The sequence below is a fragment of the Saimiri boliviensis genome, chromosome X (genome assembly GCF_048565385.1).
Source record: "Saimiri boliviensis isolate mSaiBol1 chromosome X, mSaiBol1.pri, whole genome shotgun sequence".
NCBI classification, from domain to species: domain Eukaryota; kingdom Metazoa; phylum Chordata; class Mammalia; order Primates; family Cebidae; genus Saimiri; species Saimiri boliviensis.
This window is the reverse complement of record NC_133470.1, coordinates 129,663,711-129,686,731: the sequence shown is the minus strand read 5'-3', so window position 1 is coordinate 129,686,731 and position 23,021 is coordinate 129,663,711. Positions and strand designations below refer to the sequence as shown.

The 23,021-nt window shown below is 44.5% G+C and overlaps 1 protein-coding gene across 1 annotated transcript; it reads right to left on the bottom strand.

The window, feature by feature from the left end:
* Positions 1 to 17,403: 17,403 nt before the first annotated feature.
* On the bottom strand, positions 17,404 to 21,777 carry ESX1 (ESX homeobox 1). Its single transcript, XM_003935897.3, has 4 exons — positions 21,690 to 21,777; positions 21,161 to 21,497; positions 19,857 to 19,902; positions 17,404 to 17,811 (listed from the first exon to the last, which is right to left on the bottom strand). The coding sequence occupies exons 1-4, from the start codon at positions 21,775 to 21,777 to the stop codon at positions 17,404 to 17,406; spliced, it is 879 nt and encodes a 292-aa protein (XP_003935946.1).
* Positions 21,778 to 23,021: the final 1,244 nt, after the last annotated feature.

Sequence of the window (23,021 nt, the reverse complement as noted above, 5' to 3'; positions counted from 1 at the left end):
TTTTAGGGAGGAAAGTAGAAGTACAAAAGTGGTTGGGCAGGACTGAACAAAAGTGGTACAGCATGTACCAAGCAGAAGCAATTAATTTTCAGAAAAATGATTCCTACATTCCAAGAGCCAGAAGAGGCAGGGGCCATGGCCAGATGTGTTAACTTTTTTTTGTTTGTTTGTGACAGAGTCTTACTCTGTCACCAAGGCTGGAGAGCAGTGGCATGATCATGCTCACTATAGCCTCAACCCTCTGGGCTCAAGCAATCCACCCACCTCAGCCTCCTGAGTAGAGTTGCTGGGACCACAAGTGCTGCCACCATGCCCAACTAATTTTCCAGTTTCTGTAGAAGTGGGGTCTCTCTCTCTGCTGCTCAGGCTGATCTTGAACTACTGGGCTCAAGCAATCCTCCCACCTTGGCCTCCCAAAGTGCTGGGAATTAGAGGGATGAGCCACTGTACCTGGCCTCCTGCTAACTTTTTTCATCTCAGAGATAGGTTAAGGGCAAAGAGGAACAAGATCAGTGGAAGAAGAATCCTTTGCACAGCTTTTTCTTAACAAATGCATTAGTTTCCTGCAGCTGCTGTAACATATTATCATAGACTTCATGGCTTAAAACATATTTATCATATGGGTCTGGGTATGTTGGCTCATGCCTGTAATCCTAATGCTTTGGGAGGCTGATGCAGGAAGATCCCTTGAGGACAGAAGTTTGAGACCAGCATGGGTGACAAAAAGAGACCCTGCCTCTACAAAACATTTAAAAATTTGCTGGGCATGGTGGACATGCCTGTAGTCCCAGCCACTGGGGAGGCTGAGGTGGAGGAGTTTGAGGCTGCAGTGAGGTATGATGGAGTCACTGCACTCCAGCCTGGGTTACAGAGTGAGACGCTGTCCCTAAGTGGGGTTGGAGGTGGGGGTGGAAAATATCAGCAGCACTGCATTCAGTTTTGGAGGCTCTGGGGGAGAACTTGTTTCCAGCCCAGCCCACATTCCTTGGCTCCTGAGTCCCTCCTCCATCTTCAAAGCTAGCTAGCAATTGTGAGTGAGTCTAGACTTTTTCACATCTCATCACTCTGACCTAGCCACCTATTCTTCCTTTCTCTTTTAAGGACTCTAGTGCTTACATTAGGCCCACCTAGAGAATTTCTCTCTCTCTCTCTGTCTCACTCACAGGTGAGGTCTCATCTCTCGATCTCTTATTTTTTCTCTCTCTCTCATTTTTGTTTGTTTTGTTTTATTTGTTTGTTTTTTACAAGTGAGGTTGCATTCTGTCACCCAGGCAAGAGTGCAGTGGCATGACCAAAGCTCACTGCAGCCTTGAACTCCTGGGCCTACGCCATCCTCCTGATGCTCCTGCCTCAATCTCCCAAGTAGGTGAGATTCCAGGTACACACCATTGCTTCTTGCTCACCCTATTGTGAGGACATCAGATTAACAATCTTAATTCTATATTCGACCTTAATTCTCCTTTGCTATATAACATAACACATTTACAGGTTCTAGGGATTAGGACATGGACATCCTTGGGAGACTGGTGTTATTATTCTGCTTACCACAGCTACTGAATGTTGCAGAGAATTGGCCCTTGTTACTAAAGAGAGAAAAGATTAGTGGCAGTTGTGAGATTCCAGCAATACAGACAGAATATTTGGATTTAGGTATTATTTGTAAAATAGCTTGTTATTTATCTGCTCTTGAATGGGAGGATAGCGTATTTGTAAATATGGCAATTCATGCCAAACAATTTTCTAATTTTAAAATGACTTAAAGTAGAAAAATAAGCAAGAAAACAAAAGAATAGAGTAATAAGTACAGATTCATCTCACCACATATTAGAACAAGCTACAAAACAGGAATGCTTAAAACTGTGATACTGCCTCAAAAGGGAAGTATTTATCAATAGAATGAAGGCAAGATGTTGGAGATAACTTTGAGCATATATGACATTAACAGCTGTCAAACATGCACCATAACACAATGAGTGAAATATTTAATATTAAGTGAGCACTTGGGAACAACTGAATAGTAATGTGGAAAAATAAATTTAGAACTACCCATTTCCTACTATAGGGTACAATAGATCTCAGTTGGGATTTTAACCGAGTTAAAAATCAAGTAAAATTAAATCTAAAGACGAGAATAGATAAGATAGCTCTTCACAAACTCCATTATTTGAGAAAGTAAAAACCCAACTGTGAGAGAAGGATAATTTTTAAAGGACTGAAGCAATAAAAAAATCCAGAAAGAGGCCAGGCGCCACGACTCACTCCTGTAATCCCAGCACTTTGGGAGACTGAGTCAGGCAGATCACTTGGGATCAGGAGTTCGAGACCAGCCTGGCCAACATAGTGAAACTCGTCTCTACGAAAAATACAAAAAAATTAACTGAGCATGGAGGCATGCCTATAAAAACAAACAAGCAAAACAAAAGAAAAAACTCAGAAAGGAAAATGTGGACCACAAAGCAAAGAAAAAATATTCTATCCCACAATAGAATGTGGGGAATAGTGTGATAAGTGACAGATAAGTATTAGTTATTTTAAACATATTTAAAAACTTGGCCTGGCACCGTGGGTCATGCCTGTAATCCCATCACTTTGAGAGGCCGAGGTGGGTGGCTCACTTGGGGTCAGGAGTTCGAGATTGGCCTGGCCAACATGGTGAAACCCCGTCTCTACTAAAAATACAAAGAAGTTAGCCAGACGTGATGCCTGTAATCCCAGCTACTAGGGGGGCTAAGGCAGGAGAATCGCTTGAGTCTGGAGGTTGAGGTTGCAGTGAGCCAAGATTGTACCACCACACTTAAACCTGAGTGACAGAGGGAGACTGTATCTCAAAAAAAACCCAAAAACCCAAAAAACAAAAAATTTACTGAACTCTGAAAGGATACCACGAAATACTTGAAGGTAAAATGTTTTAAAAGTAGGCCGGGCGCGGTGGCTCACGCCTATAATCCCAGCACTTTGGGAGGCCAAGGCAGGTGGATCATGAGGTCAAGAGATCGAGACCATCCTGGTCAACATGGTGAAACCCTGTCTCTACTAAAAATACAAAAATTAGCTGGGCATGGTGGCACACGCCTGTAGTTCCAGCTACTCGGGAGGCTAAGGCAGGAGAATTGCTTGAATCCAGGAGGCGGAGGTTGCGGTGAGCCGAGATTGCGCCATTGCACTCCAGCCTGGGTAAGAAGAGCGAAACTCCGTCTCAAAACAAAACAAAAAAAAGTGTTTTAAAAGTAAAAGAACAGACAATTTGCAGAACAAAAGGTACAAAAAGTAAATCAGTACTTGAAAAATATGTAAACCTTATTATGCAACAAGGAAATACAAACACAAAAAGTACTGTTTTTACACCTATTTAATTAATTAAAAAAAATTATTCTGATTTTTATTTTTGAGACAGGGTCTCACTCAGTCTCCCAGGCTTCAGTGCAGTGGCGAGATCACACCTCATTGCAGCTGCAACCTCCCCAACTCAGGTGATCCTCCCACCTCAGCCTCCAGACAAGTGCATGCCACCATGGCTGGCTAATTTTTTGTATATTTGGTAAAGATGAGGTTTTGCCATGTTGCCTAGGCTGATCTTGAACTCCTGGACTCAAGCCGTCCACCTGTGGCCAGGCGAGGTGGCTCATGCCTGTAATTCCAGCACTTTGGGAGGCAGACGCAGGCGGATCACTTGAGGTCATTAGTTCAAGACCAACCTGACCAAAATAGCGAAACTCCATTTCTACTAAAAATACAAAAATTAGCAGGGCATGTTGGCACAGCCTGTAATCCCAGTTATGGAAAATTGCTTGAACTCGGGAGGTGGAGGTTGCAGTGAGCTGAGATCACTGCCACTGCACTCCATCTTGGGTGACACAGTGAGACTCCATCTCAAAAAAAAAATTTTTTTTGAATGATAAAATTCAATGTTCATGAGGCTGTGGGGAAATATGTATGTTGGAAGTAGTAATCATAACAACAGTAACCAACACTGTGCCCACCTTCTTCATAACATTTCTGTGCAAGGCAACTATTTCTCCCATTTCATAAATGAGGCAACTGTGACAGACAGGTAGTGTAACTAGTCCACTATCACTCGGTTAGTATGGGCAGAACCAACCCGAAAAACTTTTTAAAAGTCCAAACCCTGTGTTCTTTTTTGTTGCTGTTGTTGAGACAGTCTCGCTCTGTCGCCAAGACTGGAGTGAAATGGCATGATCTCAGCTCGCTGCAACCTCCCAGGTTCAAGAGATTTTCCTACTTCAGCCTCCTGAGTAGCTGGGATTACAGGCGACCACCCCCATGCCTGGCTAATTTTTATATTTTTAATAGAGCCACGGTTTAACCATATTGGCTAGGCAGGTCTTAATCTCCTGACTTCAAATGATCTGCCTGCCTCGTCCTCCCAAAGTGCTGGGATTACAGGCATGAGTCACCACACCTGGCCAAACGTGTGTTCTTAACCAAAGTTCTACACGGCTTTCTATGGCAATATGTAATAAGAGCAATGAAAATATTCATAAATTTTGACTATTCCAGCCCCAGAAATTTATCCTAAGAAAATAATTTCAAATAATAAATCTGTCTTTATATATGTATAGATGCATATATATATATATACACACACACACACAAAGATGTTTATTAATTTAACAAATGTCTGTTTGCTCATTACCTACCATGAAATAATATAAACAAATTATATTATATGAATGCAGACATTAAAATAATCAGAGTGAAGAGTACTATAAAATATGCAAAAATAGGCCAGATGCAGTGGCTTACACCTGTAATCTCAGCACTTTGGGAGGCTGAGGTAGGAGGATCCCTTGAGGCCAGGTGTTTGAAACCATAGCGAGACACTGTCTCTACAAAAGAAAAATAAAAGATATTAGCTTAGCATGGTGGTTCGCACCTGTGATCCCAGCTATTTAGGAGGCCGAGGCAGGATTGCTGGATTCTGGGAGGCAGAAGTTACAGTGAGCTGTTTTCTCACCACTGCACTCCAGCCTGGATGACAGAGTGAGACCCTGACCCAAATAAATAAATAAATGGCAAAAATGGATATCCTCTATGTAAAAACAGTTAGTCACAGGGTAGATCCAAAAGCTAAATTTAGGCACAGAGAGTTTATGAAACTTTGGATGGGGGTTGGTGAAATTTCTAATAACATATTCAGTGGAGACCCCTGCCTCTTGACATTTGTGATGCCAGGGTATACACTTTCACCTCGATTGCCTATAAAAACAGACTTTACAACAGTGGGTGGTCTGTGCACCCTTCGTTTGGTGGGTAAGTGTTTTAGTTCCTGAGAAACACCCTCTCTCCCCCTCCCACAAGCAGCAAGATGTTTCTCTTGCTGGGTTTCCCGAGAGCAGTCTGTTTTTCAAATGGGAAGTGAGGGGAAGCCAGAGCTCACTGGCCGACAGGCACAGGTGACCAGTGGAGTCGGGCTTTCAGAGGGCATCTCCTACGAAAGTTCAGCCCAGCCCAGAGGAAGGAACTATTTTCATTTACAGTGACTACACTGATCCCTTCACTGGAATTAATTTGTTATGAGCTACCAGAGCATTCAACTTCTATTCATTGCTCCTCTTCACAGTCTGAGACCCTCCAAAGAGCAGGTGATGGCTGTCACTCAGTGCACCTTGGCAGGGTTCTGAGGATGGTATTGGGCAGGGGGAGTAGTGGGGGAACCCTTTCATAGGTAGTCCATTTGAATTTGCAGACCCTTTTCAATTATGCCACTAATTGTTTAAAAGGGTTGCAAGACTAAAAAAGGTTTTAAATCACTAATCTGTTATTGAAAGGTCTTTAAAAAGTTAATTTTCTTCCTGAATACTTCTTAGTCAATACAGACTGAGAGCAGAGACACCCTGCTGGGGTGCTGGCTTTGTTGGTCTTTCTAACACCTGGCTCACCAGGCTTTCTTGTCTGATAATGAATTGTCCTTGCTTTTTATAAGAAGGAATTTGGGCAGTCATGGTGGCTCACGCCTGTAATCCCAGCACTTGGAAGGCAAAGGCTGGCGGATCACCAGGTCAAGAGTTCGAAACCAGCCTGGCCAACATGGTGAAACCCCATTTCTACCAAAAGTACAAAAAAAACAGCTGGCTGTAGTGGTGCACACCTGTAATCCCAGCTACTCGGGAGGCTGAGGCAAGAGAATTGCTGAACCCGGGAGGCAGAGGTTGCAGTGAGCCAAGATCAGGCCACTGTACTGCAGCCTGGGTGGCAGAGCAAGACTCCGTCTTGGGAAAAAGAAGAAAAGGCGTTTGATTATATAAGGCCACTAGATTTAGGAAATATTTCCTGAACTCCTGGTTAGCCAATTGGAATTTCACATTGGAAAAACTCTGCCATCAACAGACAGCTGTTTCTCATATTACTTCATTTGTGGGCAGCTTGACAGCTGTATCTGCAAACAGGTAGAAATGATGTGGCTGAAGCTTGTTGGGGGCCTTCTAATGACCAAAAGAAGGGCAGAAGGAAATGAACTGATGTGATCATTCCAGGATATTTTCAACTGATCTGTTGTGTCCCTGGCAATGTTTACCTATGTATCAATGAACCTGCAGGTCCTACACATGTATCCCGGAACTTAAATTTTTTTAAAAATAAGATCTGATGTGTGCATATGTGTGTGTACACATAAGCATGTGTGTGTGTGAAAAACAGAGAGTGAGAATAGCCCCAAATAGCAGAGCTCACCACGAGACTTGTGGGGAGCAGCTAAGTGTTCTGTTGCATACCAGGTCCCTGGAGGAAGAGGTTGTTGGTTGACCATCCTAGAGGCTAATGCTTAGTGTGTGGAAGCTTGTTGTCACTATCCAAAAGGGGGTGGAGATTGCTGTAGTTCCAAAATTTGGCCAACAACCTGGATTTGAAAGCACAGCCAAATGGATAGTGGTGTCACAGATTCCAGATACAATTGAACAACTATAGATTCACATCTACTGTGTGAAAGGGGAGAAAATGGAAAAAGAAGTGGATTCAGACATAAGTAAGATACAGCCCTCTGGCCCTGCATTGCTTAATTCCAGTTTATGATGTTTATAATTTGCAGCATTTAGGGTATAAAACTTCTGTTGTGGAGATATTCAGAGATGAATGTGCTACTTATTTGCTATTTCTTTTTTGCAATTTGTTTATTTATTTTTTCTTTTTGAGACAGAGTCTTGCCCTGTCGCCCAGGCTGGAATGCAGTGAGGACATCATGGCTCACTGAAGCCTCTGCCTGCCATGCTCAAGCAATCCTCACAACTCAGCCTCCCAAGTAGCTGGGACTACATGAGTGCATCACCACACCCAGAGAATTTTTACATTTTTTGTCGAGACAGGGTCTCACTATGTTGTCCAGGCTGGCATTTGCTATTTAAGAGCAATGCAGATATATTAGATGTGGAAAGCTGGGCATGGTGGCATGTGCTTGTAGTCCCAGCTACTCAGGAAGCTGAGGGCTAGAGGCTCACTTGAGCCCAGGAGTTTGAGTTCAGCCTAGGCAACATGGCGAGACACAGTATCTCAAAAGAAAAAAAGAAAGGCCCGATGTGGTCGCTCACACGTGTAATCTCAGCACTTTGAGAGGCCAGGGTGGGTGGATTGCTTGAGCTCAGGAGTTCAAGACCAACCTGGGGAACACGGTGAAACCCTGTCTTGACAAAAAATACAAAACTTAGCCAGGTGTGGTGGCATATGCCTGTAGTCTCAGTTACTCAGGAGGCTGAGGTGGGAGGATCACTTGGGAGGTCAAGGCTGCAGTGAACCATGATTGCACCAATGCACTCCAGCCTGGGTGACAGAGCAAGACCCTGTCAAAAAAAAAAAAAAAAAAAAAAAAAAAGATTAAAATAGGAGCTAGTGTGTGAAAATGTCTGCCCTGTACTTGGTTCCATAAATAAGAGCTTTTCAGGTAGAGTGACCTTGGGGAGGGCGGGAAAAAGTAGAACTACGGCATTTGATGCACACAGGACAGTTTTCATCGAAAATAAAAGAACAAGATTTCCTTTGAATACAGGACTGTAGAATTGCAAGAAACGCTCCACAAACTACTTTTTCTTTTAAAACATTAGGGTGAAATGCGCATAACATGAAGGTTTCCATCTTAAATTAGCTGCGTGTGATGGTGTGTGCCTGTAGTTCCAGTGCCTGTAGTCCATGAGCTACTTTCATAACTATTGTCAGATAAACTTTAAAAAAAAAATCACCGCCAGGTGCAGTGGCTCATGCTTGTAATACCAGCACTTTGAGAGGAGGAAGTGGATGGATTGCTTGAGCCAGGAGTTCGAGACCAGCCTGGGCAACATGGCAAAAACCCATTTCTACTAAAAATACAAAACTTAGCAGGTGTGCACACCACACGCTGCTAAGTTTTGTATTTTAGTCCCAGCTACTGGGGAGGCTGAGGTAGGAGAATTGCTTGATCCCAGGAGGTCGAGGCTGCATCTAGCTGAGATCAGGCCACTGCACTCCAGCCTGGGTGACAAGGAGAGACTGTTCCAAAAAACAAACAAAAATCACCATAAGAGACACACTTAGATTCAAACGAGGAGAGTTGGCCATATTCCTGCTCTCGTTTTACCTTGCTTTTTTAAATATGAAGCTTCCAGATTCCAATGATATGGTGTGTTCACAGTCTGTCCTCTGTTCACCTAGAAAAGGGGAGACTGCTTTCTCTTTTAAAAAGGAAAGCTTAAAACAGAGAAAAGGGTTCAGGTAGAGGAACAAATGAGATAAAAATTTCCAGCTTGATACTCAATGATTTTAAATGCTGCATTTTTATTCCGACATATTGCATGGTGATATATTAAAATAAATCCTTAATAGTAGTCAGAATGCTCAAGAAATGGGGATTATTCTTTTCAATGGCACTTTCTGCTGAACTGAAAATTAACAAGAAATCCATGTTTTGTGTATTTCTATCCTTTCATTTAAAAAAATTATGAAAACATGGATTAGTCCATTTTCCTCTCAAATTTAAAGAGTCTAGCAAACAAAATAAAATCTTTGATTCAAAGACTTTGTCTTGAATTCTATCATAGCCACTTATCAGCTCTGTGATTTCAGGTCGGTTACTTAACCTCTTTTGTCTTAATTTCCTCATCTGCAAAATAGTAATAGTTGTTAATTCATGCATAATGCTTAGCGTGGCATGTGGCACATTGTAAGCCCTTAGAAAATTTTAGCTCTTGCCATCATCACTATTTATTATGGTTAAATGTACATCACCATCCTAGGTGCAATGGGAGAATAAGAAAAGTAGGGGAACCAGTTGGAAACTCCAGATGCTTACTGTGCAGGTCAGGGATATAAGAATTACATCCACAAAACGGTTAGGTTTTAATGGGATGCTGTAAGTCATGAAAGTTCCTGTCAAACAAGTGATGCCCACTTCAGGCCCACAGGAATTTGGGGAGGGGAGAGAAGAGCTGGGCAGGTGAGGTTGAAAAGGGAAGTAAGAGGAAGGAGAAGAGGTGAAAAGAGGAGGAAAAGGCGTGACAGAAGCAAGCCCTGAATGATTCAGCCAGAGGAGGAAGGGGGATGGAACCATATCAGCTAAGAAAGGTGTTGGTCAGAAATGAACACGGCATATTCTGGAGGTCTGCTGTGTGGTTGTAGTGCCTCAGAGTCATCATTTTGGAGGTCAAACTTACTTGTTAGAACTGTAGCTGAAAAAGAAGTGGGCAATTAGATAGAATAGATGCTGACCTCTGGGACTTTCTCTAAATGGTACACAAAGCACAACTCAATGAAAACCATAGAAAAATAATTTTAAAATACCTAAAAAGGAAAAGAGATGTAAAAAAAGACTTTCCTGGTGATTTACCTTACCCTGCAATAAATACACAACCCTGATATACCAATGTTCTCTGCAAATATGATCATATTTTATGGAGACATTGATATATAATATTACAAGGGTTATCAGCTATGAGAGAGAACAAGCCACACTTGTGCAAAAGTCCCTGAAATGTCAGGGAGTGGGGCTATGATCAGAGATATTCAAAATGCCATTTAAATTTTGCCTGTGGATTGAGGCCTTCTCGGGGTTCCCCAGGGAGGAAATGATAAGGAGTAGTGTGAGGTGAATGGACTTTGATTTCTGGCCTGGGCTTTGCTTGTTACCCTTGGACAGGGACCTCATACTTGTGAAGATAACCTTCTTATCTCTTCATGTCCTGCATATTGACCAGGATCACAACTGATGACCAGCCTTCTTACTCTCTATTTAGAATGAATGGATTGAACCGTCTCTTAAATGAAGTGTTAAGCAGAGTTTTAAGCCTATAGATGTTCATCTAATGGAAGAACAGGTTGGGCCACGGAGACGCCCTAAAGTCTAAGCTTCTATGTTAAATAAACAGTAGAAGAATCAATTTAGTACCTTGCAATATTTCTGTGTGACTCCCAGTTGGAACTGAGGTTTTGATATGGTAGATGGCCCCATGGGATGCATTGGCCAGGCTTGGAAATTCCTTCTGGTTAACGGGAAGAAAGAGAACCTTCCTAGGTGTTTCTTGAGGTACTGGGGCTGGGCACTTCGGCCAGGGACAATCACGTCGTAGGACCCCCTCTTGATCCTGGCTTTCTCTCTTTCCTCATGAATATTTCAATCCTGGGGAGACCCCTTTGAGTGATCAGTTGAGTTAATGAAAGGTAGGAATGACAGGAAAACAGAAAGGACAGCCCCATTGCTTTGCCTTGTGATGGGGACTGGGGAAAGAGATAGTAGGGACTGATTTGCATATGCCCCTGTGTTCTGTTTTTCCTATCTTCTCTTCTGTAAAGCCCAGCTGGTCAGAGCCACCTCCTTGAGCCCCACTGACTACCTCCCAGAGACACTATCCAGTTGCCAGTGCCAACTTACCATCTAGCTCCCCACATCACAGCAACACCTTGGGGCCCAGCCATAGACATGGCTTCCTTTCTCTCCTAGGTCACCACAGCCTGATTTTCTGCTCCTGACTTCAAACATCTGCTTCATCTGTTTGTCTCTCTTGTTCAAAGGGAACTGGTCAGAGGCTCTTCCTTGGTCTCTACCCTGCCTCATATTTATTTCCTAAACCAAGATTCTTAAGCCTGGAATAGAAAATTGTGTTCCAACTCCGTAGTTCTCATAGAGGCCCTAGTTTTGTCTGGGGGCTGTGTTTCAGAAGGGTCAAGGTGTATCAATTATGCTGCCCATGCCTGTATGCCGCCTCTTCAATCACTTGTGTCCCCTTGTTTGTGAAGCACAACAGAGTGTGCTTTCAGAAAGAGTCTTTTGTATTCCTAGAGTCTAAAAATATTTGCATGTAAATGTTGGGAATCCAGACAGTCTCCTTAAGATCTACACTTCTCATGGGGAGTCACACAGACCATTGGGGTGCATTTGAAAATTAAATTTGCACCAATTGCACCCTTGGTCCCTGCCCCATAGTGCTGTGCTAACAGCTGAGAAGGAGAGAGTGTGACATTGATCAAGGCAAAGCATAAATAACCACATTTCAAAATGAATACAAATTGCATAATGACAGTTTCCAAACTATTAGCCTACTTTACAAAAAAAGTTAATTCAACACAAGCCCAGAACTGGCTGTTGCTTATGTGTTGTGCTGCCAGTTGGCAGGCACAGCTTTGCAAGGGGATTGGGGGAAATGAGGATTATTGTAGTGGAAGCACACTCGGCCTTTTGTGAGGAGGGTACAAATTGCATCACTCTCTCAAGCCCCTGCTGTTCAGTGTTCAAGAGTGGACACCAGGATACTGCATGCCTTTAGGGGAAGTTGCTTACTTTTCCTAGAGGTAAAATGGCCCAGTGCCGAGGCTTGGGGAGGAGCCCTGAGTTTATAGCCGCTTGAAGGAAAAAGGTCTGGACAGCTGGAGGTGATACGCACTGAGGAGCTACACCTACGCTGGTATGTGCTGCCCCTATCTGGGCAATCCTGGGCACCAGGGGAGGCCATGGCCATACAGAAGCTGGTCTTCTCTGGGATGAACTCTGGATGCTATCTCAGGCAGACCATTCCACTGTGCCGGGCCTGCATCCCCTCATCTGTAAAATGGAGAGAGTGCATTGGGTGGCTGCGAAAGGCCCCTTCAGCTCAAAAAAGAATGCCATGGTCTCTTCCTTTAAATTGCATGTCCCCTAGAAAGAGAAAGGCTCATTGCCCGGAAGAGTGGCAGGAAATGACAGGATTGGTTCCCTGTGGTTACTAGACTTTACTGCAGAACTCATGAATGTTCATCTCACTTGCAAAGGAATATGAGAAAGTGCCTGCTAGGAAAAAGGAGCTGTCTGAGGCAAAGAGTTCATTCTCTTTGGGTCACCCTACTGCTTTGACTAATTGGAAGGGAGCATTAGGAAGCTCTCAAATGAATCCCCTCAATTTCATCAGCATTTTCAGGAAGAGGAGTGTGTGGAAAGGGTTATGCTATGATATCTACTGCCTACAGACAGCCTCTACTCAAGGTTTGAGAGCCCTGCTCCAAGGTCTAGGCACCACTTTGTACTAACTAACTCCCCTACTTCCATCAGTAGGAGTCCCTGGGCTACAGAAATTTGAACTAGACAAAGTTGGATTTATCAATTAGGAAATCCAGTAAAGAACTCAATTTTTATGTATTTATTCATTTATTTTCAGAGACTGGGTCTTGCTGTGTTGCCCAGGCTGGAGTGCAATGGTATAATCATAGCTCATTGCAGCCTCAAACTCTCTTTTTTGAGACGGGGTTTTGCTCTTGTTACCCACGTTGGAGTGCAATGGCGCGATCTCGGCTCACCGCAACCTCCGCCTCCTGGGCTCAGGCAATTCTCCTGTCTCGGCCTCCTGAGTAGCTGGGATTACAGGCATGCGCCACCATGCCCAGCTAATTTTTTGTATTTTTAGTAGAGACGGGGTTTCACTATGTTGATCAGGATGGTCTCGATCTCTTGACCTCGTGATCCACCCGCCTCGGCCTCCCAAAGTGCCGGGATTACAGGCTTGAGCCACCGCGCCCGGCCAGCCTCAAACTCTTGAGCTCAACCCATCCTCCTGCTTCAGTCTTCCAAGTAGCTGGGCCTACAGGATAATTTTTTAAAAAAAATTGTAGAAACAGAGTCTTGCTATGTTACCCAGGAGAGTCTCAAACTCTTGACCTCAAGCAATCCTCTGGCCTCAGCCACCCAAAGTGTTGAAATTATAGATGCGAACTGCTGCATCTGGCCAGGATTCTATTTAAGCACCATATTTTACCTTCATGTTTTCAACAATTCCTAGAGCTACCAGCGCCCAATGATTGGGTAGAAAAACAATACATCCATATATGCTCAAAGCATGCCCAATTTTAAATATAACACCCCATGGTCAGAATTCAGGTAAATGTCTGTTCTTTTGAAAAAAAATCAAATCAAACTCTGTTCTCCTATTTTGTATATATTTACAGTAATTTCTCCCTTTAAGAAGCCACCTTTCACACCTATCTCAAAAGAGACCCTTGTATTCTCAGCTAAAGGATTTCTAGTCCCTTCCTTCATTGCCCTTTTTTTCTAAGTATTTGTAGTCCTAGTAATGGCTTAGAATTTTGATTCTCAGGTACCTCCAAGTTATATCTCTAAGTTCTAATGACATCTGTTTGAAACCAGATCCAAGTTATATAAATCTAGTTTTAATCGAAGAGGCTTCTTGTCCCCCCTAATAGCTCACCTTCTCTCTGCTTAATTTGACCGTAAAAATTACTATTGTGAAAGCTCCTTGGCATATGTTTTTCAATGTGAAGCAACTTTAGAAAACAAGAGCATATCCAGAATTATTAGATTATTGTACAATGCTGAAGCTCCTGCACCCTTCCTGAGATCACTTTCACAACTTTTCAGTCAAAACTAATATCTGCAAAGACTATCTATCAGAGGTAAACATTATTTGCCAAGAGCCAATTTCTAAACACTTTTTATAAATTAATTTCCTTATATGACAATAATTCTTATCCATGCCTTAGGGAATTTGCAATGAACTTTAAGAGAAATGCTGTTTAAGAGCCAGGCATGGTGGCTGATGCCCTAATCACAAAACTTTGGGAGGTTAAGGTAGAAGGACTGCTTGATGCCAGGAGTTTGAGACCAGCCTGGGCAACAGAGTGCGACCTCATCTTGACAAAAAATTTTAAAAAACAAATTAGCAGGCCAGGTATGGTGCCTCACGCCTGTAATCCCAGCACCTTGGGAGGCCGAGGCGGACAGTTCCCTGGAGGTCAGGAGTTCAAGACCAGCCTGCCCAACATGGTGAAACCCCATCTCTGCTAAAATATACAAAAATTAGCTGGACGTGGTGGCACATGCCTATAATCCCAGCTACTTTGGAGGCTGAGGCAGAATTGCTTGAACCTGGGAGGTGGAGGTTGCAGTGAGCCGAGATCCCACCATTGCACTCCAGCCTGGGTGACAAAAGCAAAAAAACTCCATCTCAAACAAAACGAAAAAAATTAACCTGCTGTGGTGACATGGATTTGCAGTCCTAGCTACAGAGTGAGACCCTGTACCTAAAGAGAGAGAGAGAGAGAGAGAGAGAGAGAGAGAGAGAGAGAGAGAGATGCTTTTTCTGAGAGTATTGTAGACCTCTTCATTTTAAAACCTAGACTGTCGCCCAAGCTGGAGTGCAGTGGTTCAATCACAGCTCACTGCAGCCTTAACCTCCCAGGTTCAAGTGATCCTCCCATGTCAACCTACTGAGTTGCTGGGACTATAGGTATGTGCCAACATACCCAGCTAAATTATTAATTTTTTTTTTGTAGAGATGGGATCTTTATGTTATAGAGGCTGATCTCTAACTCCTGGGCTCAAGTGATCCTCTCACCTTGTCTTCCCAAAGTGCTAGGATTGCAGATGTGAGCCACCGTGCCTGGCTAAGAGGAAGTTTTTAGATGCAGGAACGTTTTGCACATTTCCTGTCCCCATCCCACTATCCCTCCTTAAATCATCTGGAGCCTGGAAGAAGTAGATATGACTTGAAAATAGTATAAATATCTCTCGAAGACCCTATTCACATATGCAAAAAGATATTCACATTTTTGCTTCTTCCAGGCTACCTGAGATGAAAAAAATGTTCTACGTTTGTGTGTGTCAGATTGGATATGAATTAACTGTGAGATTTATGTGCTGGATGCTGTTTGGCTTTGAGTCTCAGGGTGGCAAGGCTGGACGCGATATTGACACCTTTATTTCTACAGATCCTATAGCTCCAAGAGGACGTTAAAGCATTGAGAAACCTGATATTAACAAAAGGGAAAAGTTCAACAGTGGGATATAAGAAAGACTGAGTTTCAAAATCATCCAGTGAGGATGGCAATGGGCATCACAGATGCATTCCTGGATATTCCTCACTCCCATCAGAGCCTGGGACCTCTGGGGTGGTAACGACCTCCTTCCTGGAGAAATCTTAGATATAATCTAATCTAAGACTAACTGCTTTGCTGATGCTTGACATCCGTATGTGTGAAGGGAGAGAAGAAAGGAATAAAATGTATCAGGCAGGCCACATGCGATGGCTCATGCCTGTAATCCCAGCACTTTGCGGGGGCTGATGCAGGTGGATCACCTGAGGTCAGGAGTTTGAGACCAGCCTGGCCAACATGGTGAAACCCCATCTTTACTAAAAATACAAAAAATTAGCTGGACATGGTAGCAGGCACCTGTAGTCCCAGCTATTCCAGAGGCTGAGGCAGGAGAATCGCTTAAGCCTGGGAGGCGGAAGTTGCAGTGAACCGAGGTCACAACTCTGCACTCCAGCCTGGGTGACAAGAGCAAAACTCTGCCTAAAAAAAAAAAAAAAAAAAAAAGTACCAGGCAACCCTTCAAAAAAGGTGTGCTTTCCTGAGAAAACAGAGCTGCCCTTCAAAATGGGAGCATGTAACTACTGTGAAACTTATCTTTGATACCCCCTCCAGCCCACCTCCTATGAGAAGAAATTTGGTATAACTATGACACTCTTATCTGAAGCTATTGCAATCATTTCATAGCATGAAATGTGTTGATAAAATTACTGCAAATGGCTAGAAATTGCTCAAAAGTAAAGGTTCTACGAAAAAGTTCAAGGTTTAAAAAATAGTGGGCTGGCCTCATTCCCCCCGCCCACCCCGCCCATTTTGGTTTTTGTTGTTTTCTACCTAGGCAGATTTGCATAAAGACAGTACAGACATAGCAAAGGTCTGACCGCTTCTTTTCAATGAATGATTATTCTGGAATATTGTTCAGGGACCATCTCTTGCTTTGAACAGCACTAAACCAAAAGGTTCCCTTTCAATTTACTTGGCAGGAACCAGGATTCTGTCAGATGCTGAAGATGAAAAATATACTGGAAGGTGTGACTGTCCACTTCTTAGCTGGAGAAGCTACAGTAATAGGTTCTCCTGGCCTAGTGGTGGAGAAAAGAGAGAGCACCTCTTTCTGGTCTTGATGGAGCCCCTTTTTGTGTTTCCTTTGAAGTTGCAGAACCTCTGAATCAGAATAGTTCCTATTCCTCTATCTCCTCCACAAAGTGGAGGGCAGGCTGGGTGCAGTGGCTCATACCTATAATCCCAGCACTTTGGAAGGGTGGAGGCAGGAGGATTGCTCAAGAACAGGAGTTTGAGACCAGCCTGGGCACTTGCAGAAATTAACCAGGCTTGGTGGTACACCTGTAGTCCCAGCTCTCAGGAGGCTGAGGCAGAAGCCTTGAGCCTTGAGCTTGAGCCTTGAGCCTAGGAGATCAAGGGTGTAACGAGCTATGATCATGTAACTGCCCTCCAGCTTGGGCGGCAGAGCAAGACCTGTCTCAAAAAAAAAAAAAAAAAAAAAAAAAAAAAAAAGAAGAAGAAAAGGAAAAGGGTAGTGAGCAGAATTTGGAGAGTACTAGATGCATATTTGCCTGCCCATTTCCCTCAAGGCCCTGTGAGTAGCGTCTTAGTAAGTTTCTCTTAGAGTCCATGTTTTAGCCTGAGCTCTTTAGCATGACTGCAAAGTGGCCCTCCCTGGAAATGCACTGTTCTCTCACTAGACTCACTTCTTCCCATCCTGCACATTTATATATGTTCCCAATGGGGAGGGTGGGGTTGAGGATGGGGTGTGGATCAGTGTAAACCCATCATGGGCACTTGGCAAACTCTGTGATGTGCAGGGCATATTGATGGTGACTCAGGGATATTATCTGATGAGAAGAGGCCCCTTCACCGTTCTATTCAAATTGCATTCCCTTAGCAATTCTCATCCATATTCTACTGACCCCATTTGGCATCCAAAACCGAAACCATGAAGTCACAACTTTATTGAAAATACTATGGTCATGCAGCCTACAAAAACAACAGTGCATTCATTAACTTTGTTCATCTATCCAATTCATTTAACCACTATCTAACAAAATAATGCTGTGCTGTGCACAATTTCTATCTGGCAGGAAAGAACTTTGGAAAAACTGTCATGAAGACTTGACTTTAGTAAAAGGGACCTACATAATAACCATTGATGACAGGGGCCCATGTGATGCCTACAGGAGCCAGGCCAATGTAAGGCATGGGTGCCCTGGGTGGCATAGGCGGCCCAGGTGGCATAGGTGCCATGGGTTGTTCGGGTGGCATAGGTGGCATGGGTGGCCTGGCTGGCATACCTGCCATGGGTGGCCTGGCTTGCATAGGTGCCATGGGTTGCATAGGCGGCACAGGTGGTCTAGGTGGTTGTGGTGCCAGATTAACACACCAAGCAGGATCCAGAACAGGAACAGCATCATAGGGCGCACCCAAGATCACCTCCACAGGGGGGACTAGGGGGGCAGCAGCCATGTTTCTCAACATTAGCATCCTCTGATTTCGTCTCCACTTGGCCCTTCTGTTCTGAAACCAAACCTTCGGAGGGGAAAAATGAATTGGCTTAGTGTATCGAACAGTTAACGTCATAAGAGAAAAAAACATAACATGCAATTCTATATGCCACTGAGACTTTAAACTGCAACAGGTGAAGCTATTTTCTTATTGCCAAAACATCTTAGAGGAGTGAAGGAGGGGCTCAAATATACTAGTGGTCACCCCTGCCTAAACATAACCAAAGCCAACAAACAGCAAATTTTGGTATAGGCCCATATAGAGTCCGTATTCCCAACACTAATTTCATAAAACAGGTCTACTATATTTTCAGAGGAAAAAGGGGGAGTGTCTATTAAAAGTGTCCTGGGGGAAATTCATGCTATAGAATTTGGAAATAGATGAGAACATTGTCTTTTTTCCTTCTTTGTATTTTCCGGCTCTTTCCTTCAAAAATCCATTGAGAGGCCTATGTAAACCCAGAGAGGGGAAAAAAGCAACTCAGGAAACCCTTTTTGTTTTCCTCTGAGTTTACCTTGCTTGCCTGAGGAGGCAGAGGATGCGTCATACATCCCAACCTGAGGCTAGACCTGTGGCATCAAGACTCCGACTTTCAGTGGTCTGCTTTGTTGGGCTGCTTTTCTAGACACCACCCACAGACATGCAGTGCATTTCGGTCACTGCACTCACACACAAACCTTGAGGCAAAGCTAACAAGCCCATTCTAATTTTTATTTTTATTTTTTTGGCAAATCCTTGATGCAGCTATGATTTTCTGTAATTTTAAATAGTCACCTTTTGATCCTATGACCTGCACAATTAGTCGTCACTGTGTGAGTAAATGAAAAAGGTATTTTAAATAAACACAGGTAAGAATCTAGTCTGAATTTAGAGAACCCCCTAATCAATCAAATTCCAGAAAAGCCAATTTTTCAAAATAATATCACCAAAAAGAATAAAACATCTAAGATGTTTTTTCTAAGATGTTTACAAAAAAGTGAACAGTCTTTTATGCATTTGGTAGTTCCATAAAGTTTAATTTGTGTGACATCTGTAATGCATATGTTTGACTGTATACAATTCTCCTCTAACCTTTCCACCCTTCTTAGGTCAGGGGACTTTATTCAAAATCTCAATCTCTCTCTCTCTCTCTCTCTCTCTGTCTCTCTCTCTCTCTCTCTCTCCCTTTTGAGAAGGAGTTTCGCTCTTGTTGCCCAGGCTGGAGTGCAATGGCGCGATTTCGGCTCACCACAACCTCCACCTCCCAGGTTCAAGCGATTCTCCTGCCTCAGTCCCTGGGTAGCTGGGATTATAGGCATGCCCGGCTAATTTTGTTTCATTTTTAAAAGACAGTTTCCCAAAGCTTACAAATGTTTCCCCCATTACCACTTAATTGCAATATGTTAGCAATGTTTTCAGGCTGACATCAAAATCTTTCAAAAAATTAAAATTTAGGGCTACCACTCTCTACTAAGTATTGTGTTCTGTGTGTGAATTAGTCTTCCCTCATCCCAATGCCTAAATATAAATTCACTCATTTAGCTAAGTACTTGTGCTTGGTTTTAAATATTTTAAATAATGTAGTACAGTTGAACCTTCTTATAGAACTCAGCTCTTCTGTGCATTAATTTGGATACTTCCCAGGTCAGATTGAGTCCTGAACATGACTCCATGTAGAAGTGATTCTTGAGGGAAAGCTAACATTATCCCTAGAGGATACCAGTGTTAGAAGGAGGTCAATCTTATTTATTGGAATATATTTACATATGTATGCATATGCATATGCATATATGTGTATGTAAATGTGTGTATGTACATATACATGTGTATACATTATTATATATGGAGAGAGAGACAGATATAAACAGGTGTAGAAGAAAGGAAATCATATTTCCTCTGCTTATGAGCAATTTCTATAATCTGGAGTTTACTTATCCTATTTTCTACCAGTAAGGCACCCAGTGTTCAGAACTTATGTGCCAGCCATAGAAAAAACAACAAAAAACACCAACTTGAGAATGTCCAGGACAAAACCTAAGGCATGCTTTAGAATGGCTGTCCTGCCAAATTGGTTTTCAAGATTTACTGACCTGCACTCTATCTTCAGCCAAATCCAGGCGTCCTGCAAGTATCTCTCTGAGGGGAGAAAATTACAAATGTTCAGTATTTGGAATTGTGAATAAAATGAAATATATTAATGTGATCGGGTGCGGTGGCTCAAGCCTGTAATCCCAGCACTTTGGGAGGCCGAGGCGGGTGGATCAGCTCAGGTCAGGAGTTCGAGACCAGTCTAGCGAACATGGCGAAACCCCGTCTCTACTAAAAATGCAAAATTAGGCCGGCATGGTGGCGCATGTCTGTAATCCCAGCTACTCGGGAGGTTGAGGCAGGAGAATCGCTTGAACCCGGGAGGCAGAGGTTGCAGTGAGCAGAGATCGTGCCGCTGCACTCCAGCCTGGGCGACAGAGTGAGACTCCGTCTCAAATTTGTACATGATTTCTATCCCCCACCCCTCCGTGCCGTTTTCTGTAATACGGTTGGGGCTCGCTTTAGGGAGAGTTTTCCCATGAACAACTTTGCTGTTAAATAAGATAGAAAACGGGAATATATATAAAAGCGCCTGATGGTTAGCTGAATATGACTTAATTTTTCTGTTTACGAAACGGCAGAGAACAACCCTGGAAATCTTTCCTTGGGCGGTCCGTCCGTGAAAATAAATGAAATGCCAAACATCTTTAAAGAGCTGTATTGAACTACAGTATTTCTGTTTATTGTAAAAGGGAGAGGTGAACTCTCAAGGAGCGAACTGCAAACCACATCGGCCAAGCGCGCCCTCGGGGAAATTCTGTTTTGCTCTCTGCCGGGCGAAGGCTAAATACGACGAAGCCAGAAAGGTCCCCGGAACCCTACTTTGACCTGTCTTGGTGCCCCCGACCGGAATTCCAGCCTGGGCCTGCCCCTTCGTACACTACCGGGATCGGTACGATGAGGGTGCGGTGAGGCTAGGGACGGAAAGGGGTCGCTGGTTACCGAAAGCTCAAAAGTTCGCCCTCTGGTTGTAAAAGTGCGCTCCCCGTGAGGCGCTCACCACGCGCACAAAATCCAAACGGCGCGTAAAAACTTAATAATCAAGACAAATTATATTTTAATGCAATATTAAAACTTTAAAATGAATGCAGAAACACCCCATGATGAGCAAATCGCCAAAATTTTAGTCAGGATCCCACCGTGCCTCATTCGCTTTACGCTAGTACCGCCCTACTTTTCTACATCCTCCACGCCCCTCCCCCCACACGCCCAGAAAGCAAGGGCGGACCCGTCGCCCTTGAACCCTACGCGGCTTTATTCTCCAGAAGAGAGAGTGAACTGGGCGCTTCCAGGGCAAGCCACTTACCGCGCCGCAACGTCGGGGTATTGAACTTCTTGGAAAAAGTTCTCCAGCTCCTGCAGCTGAAACTGGGTGAACGTCGTGCGGCGGCGGCGGCGTCTCCTCTCTGGGGGCTGTGGCCCCTCCGCCGGCTGTGGCCCCTCCGCGGCCGCGTGAGGCGGCTCCTCCTGCGCTTGCTCCGGCTGGTGGCGGTAGCCACCTTCACCATTTCGGTCGTCTGAGGGGACGGACCCTTCGGTGCTAAGGATGTTTTCTGCCTCTGCTCCGTACTCAGGTTCGGAGTATGCATTCTCCTCGTCCTCTCCTCCCATTGCCAGCAGCGAGGTCACGGTAAGTTCCTCACCTGGGAAGGGAGGAAAGCAAATGAGACACACCAGGGGGCTGGAACCCGTGGCGCGTGGGCTGGAGGAGGAAGGGGACCCGCTATCGAGGAGCAACTGTGATAGCCGCGCCGCGTCCCATCCGCTCCCCTTTCCCAGGGAAAAGTTCCTCTTCTGGAGTTCACGAAAGTTCCGGCCCCTGTCCAAGCACTAACCATTCTCCTCAGCGTCCTCGGCGTCGTCGCCGACTGCCAGGCTGCGGTAGCCGCTATCCCAGTGGGCGTACCCGCGATAAGACTCCATTCTCAAGCGCTGTCGATCAAGTCGTGAGCTTCTGCAGACTCTGCCCGGGGTTCCCCGGCGATCCCGGGGTTGCAAGTGTGACCAATGGCTCGGGCGACCGCTTCTCTGGCGCCGGGACCTCTTTCTGGCGCCGTCTGGCACTTGGCGCGCCCTTATATAGCGGTACAGTGCCTTCCACAGGTTCAAAGCGTGCGCACACGCGTCGGTTAGACGCCTCCTATTAGCATTCACGGTACATCTAGTTGTAAGTGCGACCCCAAGGGGACGCATTCGTGGCCAGGGTATGCAAAAAATAGGGCGACCGTGCGCGACCGTGGTGGGGGTAGTGTGCATGTTGCGCGGGAACAGTAGCTCCAAGTTGCAGCTTAACTACTTCCAACTTGACCGGAGACACGGATTGGAAAAAGCGGCGGGTTGTGAAAGCCGATTTGGGGGCGAGGGGGTGGGGTGAGACTGCACACCAGCCCGCGGAGAGGTATTTTGGCAGTGTTCCTCCGCCCAACTCGCTACACCGCCGCACGTGCCTGGAGCGGCGACCTTTGCTCTCCTCACGCAAAACATCGAGAAACGGCGTTAAGGAAAGTGCGGAGCATACAGCAGCCCAAACATGCGAAACTGAACTTATTAGTCTACCATGCAATTGGGTTCTGAGCACGACTTTCCCCTGCTAGAAATTGGTGACAAATGGATAGGACTATCTAGTTCTGCACAGTTCCCGCCAAAGTCAGGATACTGATACAGTGCAATGATTGACTAGAATGCTGCGTGCTCTGGGTTTTTGAATTCAGAACCCACCATGCATTCCGGGAGCGGGAATTTGGGGTTGGATTTGAAGAGCAATCCGTTGCTCAGGTACACGCTGCAAGAAATCTAACGTGCTTTTTGAGAAAGCTCCAAGGATTTAAGATTTTCAGTAATTAACTCATGTCAGAGTGCAAGTATACAAATCTGCTAAGTGCATAGTGCATCGGAGAACGTTTACACTATTGGAGGGGGAGGGGGAGGATGGTGCCGTATTTTGATGCGCCGCACTTGCTGCGCTTTTTTTTTTTTTTTTTTTTCTGTCATCCAGGCTGGAGTGCAGTGGTGCGAACTCCGCTCACTACAACCTCCGCCTCCCGGGTTCAAGCGATTCTCCAGCCTCAGCCTCCTGAGCAGCTGGGATTACAGGCACGCGCCACCACGCCTGCTAATTTTTGTATTTTTAGTAGAGACTGGGTTTCGCCATGTTGGTCAGGCTGGTC

Coding starts and splice junctions, on each gene's coding strand:
- ESX1 (XM_003935897.3), bottom strand. CDS start 21,777: ATGGAGTCTTATCGCGGGTACGCCCACTGGGATAGCGGCTACCGCAGC. Junction 21,498..21,689: donor CGAGGACGCTGAGGAGAATG/GTTAGTGCTTGG, acceptor CTCCCTTCCCAG/GTGAGGAACTTACCGTGACC. Junction 19,903..21,160: donor TACCCCGACGTTGCGGCGCG/GTAAGTGGCTTG, acceptor TTCTCCCCTCAG/AGAGATACTTGCAGGACGCC.